The sequence below is a fragment of the Penaeus vannamei genome, chromosome 40 (genome assembly GCF_042767895.1).
Source record: "Penaeus vannamei isolate JL-2024 chromosome 40, ASM4276789v1, whole genome shotgun sequence".
In the NCBI taxonomy this organism is placed as follows: Eukaryota; Metazoa; Arthropoda; class Malacostraca; order Decapoda; family Penaeidae; genus Penaeus; species Penaeus vannamei.
The window spans coordinates 9,660,513-9,665,197 of NC_091588.1; the positions used below are offsets into that span (position 1 = coordinate 9,660,513).

The following is a 4,685-nucleotide window of genomic DNA, read 5'->3' on the forward strand; positions in this document are numbered from 1 at the left end:
AGTTTAATCCTGTTGATATTGTGATTTTTTTTTTTTTTTATGTTTATTTTTTAGATAATTATACACCTTTTGGGTATACTTCTATTTTTAGTATAGCTTCTACCCTATTTTGATATAACTATTACTTTTACTTATTTTCTGTTCTATCTAAAATGTTTTTCTTTCACTTCTTCCAGGATGGATTAAAGCTAGCAAAAGAGATTGCAAAGATACACTATGAAAACAAAGATGTCCACTTAGCCCGAGATGCTATGGAAACTGCCTTTAGGAAATACCCATCCTATGTTACCCCAGAGGATGTGAACTTAATGCTTGAAGTATTAATGCACCAACAGGAGTATACAAAGTGTATAGAGATTCTTATTAATCATGCTGGGGTTCAGCTTTTGAATAAGGTGAAGTTCAATTGATCGATGTTCTCAATTCACTTTCCTTTTTTTATATACAATTATTTTTGTTCTATCATTCTCATTTTTATATTTTTAAGGTGGTTAATATGGAGGTTTTTAGGCAAACTTGCTGACTTTTATCTGCTAATAAATAATTTTGTTCAAGAGTGGAAAATGAAATTCTGGTTTTAAGATTTTATTATGTTATATAATTATATTGTACATAAATGTTTTTTATCCTGTTTTAATATAAGGAATTTTTGAGATGATGAAACTATAATGAATGTATAAAACTCTTCTATTACATACAGGGTAAGAAATGTCTACTTTTATTTTCAATACTGATTAATACTTTGTTTGTATATGTATGGTAGAATGTTGGTGAAGAGGAATTCCACAGTCGCAGTTTAGAGGAACAGTTATCACAGGCAACTGAATGTTATGTTCCTGCAGACTTATTGATTGATCTTCACACAAAGTTGACTGTGTCCCTGATTCATGTGAAAGCATTTGAAATCAGTGCACCACTGGTTGAGCAGTTGATGAAGTGAGTTTGGGAATGAATTAGTATTTTATAATCATTATAATTTAGATTCCTGAATTAAGAATCTATGCTGAATTTGTAGATAATTGATGAAAAAATTAGTGATCTTTAAAAAATATTAACTTCAACATTGATGATTATATGGATATTTATGGAATGGTAATATACATCCCTTGTTAACCTTCAGTGAATCGGTGGAGGAATTCGGTGACCTGTACTTAGATATAGCTGAAGCCTACATGGATGTTGATTTCCATGAAGCTGCCCTTCAGTTGTTGCGTCCACTCATCAACTCAGATCACTATAATGTTGCTGCTGTTTGGCTCCAGTATGGGGAGAGTTTGGCAGCTGTCGACCAGATGGAAGAAGCTGCTGAGGCATACAATAAGGTTAATAAATAAGAATTTTCTTCTACTAGTAGTATGGTATGATATGTATCTATATAACATGCTTTGAATGGATATGCAATAGCATAATATATTTGATACACATTTCTTGCAATTAAAAGAAAACTAGATGGGACTTCAAGGTTTGCAGATATTTTCTGCTAGCAAGGGAAATTTTCCATTTCTTGCATATATATTATACTAAAACAATTTTTTTGTTAAAACTTTTTGGTTATTAGTTACTGAAGTTTAATAAATTATTATAGTTTTGATGCATGCACACAATTAGTTATGGCAATTGAACTGTAAAGGAAATACTCAGAGACCATTCACTTTATTCTCCCATTGCAGGTGGTGAGACTGGCACCGCAGCATGCTGAAGCCCGTCTGACTCTCTCATCCATCCTGCAGTCGCTTGGCCGCCTGGATGAAGCTCTCCTCATTCTGAACCAAGAGAGTGACTTTGAGCCTTTAGACTCACAGCTCCTCTTCCAGCGATGCAAGATCCTGCTGGATCAGAACCTTGTTGATGAATTTATTAATGCTGCTAAGTTGCTGTTCAGGAGGCATTTTATTCACATTAGGTGAACTTCAATTTTTTTTTCGTAAATGTATTGCCGAAAGTCAGTGTGTGAATGTATGAATGACGCTATGTAGCTGCCCATCATTTACTTTATGTGTATGTATGTTAATGTAAGTATTTAAGAATGCACAGGCTTGCACAATCTGTGAGTGCTTCTTCCCCCTGAATTTCAGTGTTGGTTAAATTCATTTAAAAATCTATGGTGTGGCCAGTGTTCTGGAACTAATAATGAATCTTTTTTTTTTGAACATTGACAACTGTAAATAGAAAATAGATGGCAGGAGGATAAATCTGCCTGGCAATTTGCCTGGAATATAATTATTTTATGATATTTTTAATTCAAAATACAATTTGCTGGATGTTTTTGCACCTTTCTCAAAGCTTTTATATTAATCTTTAAAAAATCAAGTAAGACCTGATTTGTCTTTGTCACAGACCAAAAAACAAAACTGATCTGATGGTTAAGTATATTTCAAACTAAGCAAAAAGTAATTAGACCAATTGCATGTTTCTTCATCAGATGTAATAAATGTAGCAATTGAACTCTCTTGACAGAAATCGAGATGAGGCTGAAGCCATGATCAGCAACAAGAAGCTGAGCAACAAATATGAAGCCATCCGAGAACTCCGGCGTTCCAAAAATGAGAGTCTGGAAGACAATGGACCAGCTTACACAGGGCCAGATGTGTCTATAGAAGATCAGTGGGAACTCTTTACCAGTGTGTGTAATATCCTTCATGAAAAGAAGAGGTAAGGAAGTTTGTTTTTTCATTGTGACCTACATAAAGGTCTTTTGTGATTATTTATGGTCTTTGCTGATTATTATTTTATTTTTTCTGTCAGTGTAGGCATCTAGTATAATTTTGCAAGGAAAAAAAGGTGCTAAGAATGCTCTCTTCACTGTTTTGTGCAGGTTTGAAGAACTAGAAAGAATGACTTTCACAGCCCTTGGGTCTAAAGAATTCATGAAGGACAAGGAACGTGCAAGAGAGGTCGAGTTCATGTGTCTCTTAGCCTGTATCTACAATGAAAGCTCCTACTTTGCCTACAACATTATGAGGGAGCTTGTGATCAAGAATCCTGAGAATGAGAGATGCTGGAACCTACTCAACCTCATCATCTCCAAAGCGGACGACTTTCGCCACAACCGTTTCCTGCTACGCCTGACCCATAAACACCCAGACCTAGTAGCCCTCGGATTGCTTAACGGCCACAACTGTTTGGTGGCTGGTACCTACAAATATTCCCTAGCAGAGTACACGGGTGCCTTCAAGCAAGACCCAAGCAATCCCCTCATTCCACTCATGCTTGGACTAACCTTCACCCACATGGCCTGCCAGAAATTCAGTGGGAAGAAGCACTCACTGGTTGTGCAGGCCTGTGCATTCTTAAATACGTATGTTGAGATGCGCGGAGAGTGTCAGGAATCGATGTACAACTTGGGACGAGCCATGCACCAGCTGAATCTTCTCCCACAGGCTATCCACTACTACAAACAAGCCCTTAATTGCCAGCCTGTTGAATCATTGGAAGGAGGCCCTATGTTAGACCTCTCAAGGGAAATTGCATTCAATCTTGCATTGATATATCAGAACAGTGGCTCTCCAGATTTGGCAAGAATGTATATGTATAAGTACATACAAATTTAGTTTAGGAAAAGAGTGCACATATGTTGCAATAAACATATTCATTCCTCTTTTTGGGAGAAGGAAATTTAGAATTCTTGGGACCAATAAGGCAAAACAGTCAGCTGGGGATTAGGATATATGTAGAAAATGACTCATGGTCTCATATTTGAATAGGTTGTATATGTCATCACAGGGAAACTTAGATTTCAGTATATAGAGAGAAATTGATAATTTTAGCCAAAGATATTTATTAATTATCAAGAGAAAAATGTGTGTAATTAATAATGAATATTTATTTTACAATTAAGTTGTATATATATAGAAGACTATCTGGATTAATGTTGCTCCTAGGAGAGTGTGAGTGTGAGTGTGAGTGTGAGTGTGAGTGTGAGTGTGAGTGTGAGTGTGAGTGTGAGTGTGAGTGTGAGTGTGAGTGTGAGTGTGAGTGTGAGTGTGAGTGTGAGTGTGAGTGTGAGTGTGAGTGTGAGTGTGAGTGTGAGTGTGTGTGTGTGTGTGTGTGTGTGTGTGTGTGTGTGTGTGTGTGTGTGTGTGTGTGTGTGTGTGTGAGTGTGTGTGTGAGTGTGAGTGTGAGTGTGAGTGTGTGTGTGTGTGTGTGTGTGTGTGTGTGTGTGTGTGTGTGTGTGTGTGTGTGTGTGTGTGTGTGTGTGTGTGTGTGTGTGTGTGTGTGTCTGTGTCTGTGTCTGTGTCTGTGTTCCTTATTATCATGATTTCCCCTTTCTGCAGATTGTCCTCGATATAACATCAAAATATATTTATATATTTTTGTAAATAAATAAGTGAAACAGGAAAAGAAAATCTTGAAAAATAAAGATTTCCTTTCTTTAGATATCCTTAAATTTTATTTTCTTTGTTAGAATAATTACCAGTTCCATAATAATGTGCATGTTTGATTTCCAGATAATTTAATTATTTTACAAATATATAAGTTTCTGACATTTTAATGTTACAGAAAAGAGAAATAATCCTAATTTAAGGAAAGAAAGAGGAAATTTATCTTATAAAAGATACTCTCATATGTATGCAACAGTAACTTGCTTGTCTAGCAATCTTGCTGACCTGCAATCGATCCTGCGTGCTGCCAGTGGATGGTAACCCAGACCATTCCTTGCACTCGGGGAGATTTAGAAGCAAAAT

At 36.2% G+C, this 4,685-nt stretch overlaps 1 protein-coding gene across 2 annotated transcripts in view; it reads left to right on the top strand.

Moving 5' to 3' along the window:
* Positions 1 to 4,377, top strand: part of LOC113804881 (general transcription factor 3C polypeptide 3-like) — a 25,687-nt gene extending 21,310 nt beyond the window's left edge. For both annotated transcript variants that reach the window (XM_070117218.1, XM_070117219.1), the window contains 6 exons: positions 177 to 395; positions 764 to 936; positions 1,121 to 1,322; positions 1,671 to 1,903; positions 2,458 to 2,652; positions 2,816 to 4,377. In XM_070117218.1, coding sequence (XP_069973319.1) covers positions 177 to 395; positions 764 to 936; positions 1,121 to 1,322; positions 1,671 to 1,903; positions 2,458 to 2,652; positions 2,816 to 3,551 — 1,758 coding nt within the window. In that variant the 3' untranslated portion in view covers positions 3,552 to 4,377. The remainder of the gene's footprint in view (positions 1 to 176; positions 396 to 763; positions 937 to 1,120; positions 1,323 to 1,670; positions 1,904 to 2,457; positions 2,653 to 2,815) is intronic.
* Positions 4,378 to 4,685: the final 308 nt, after the last annotated feature.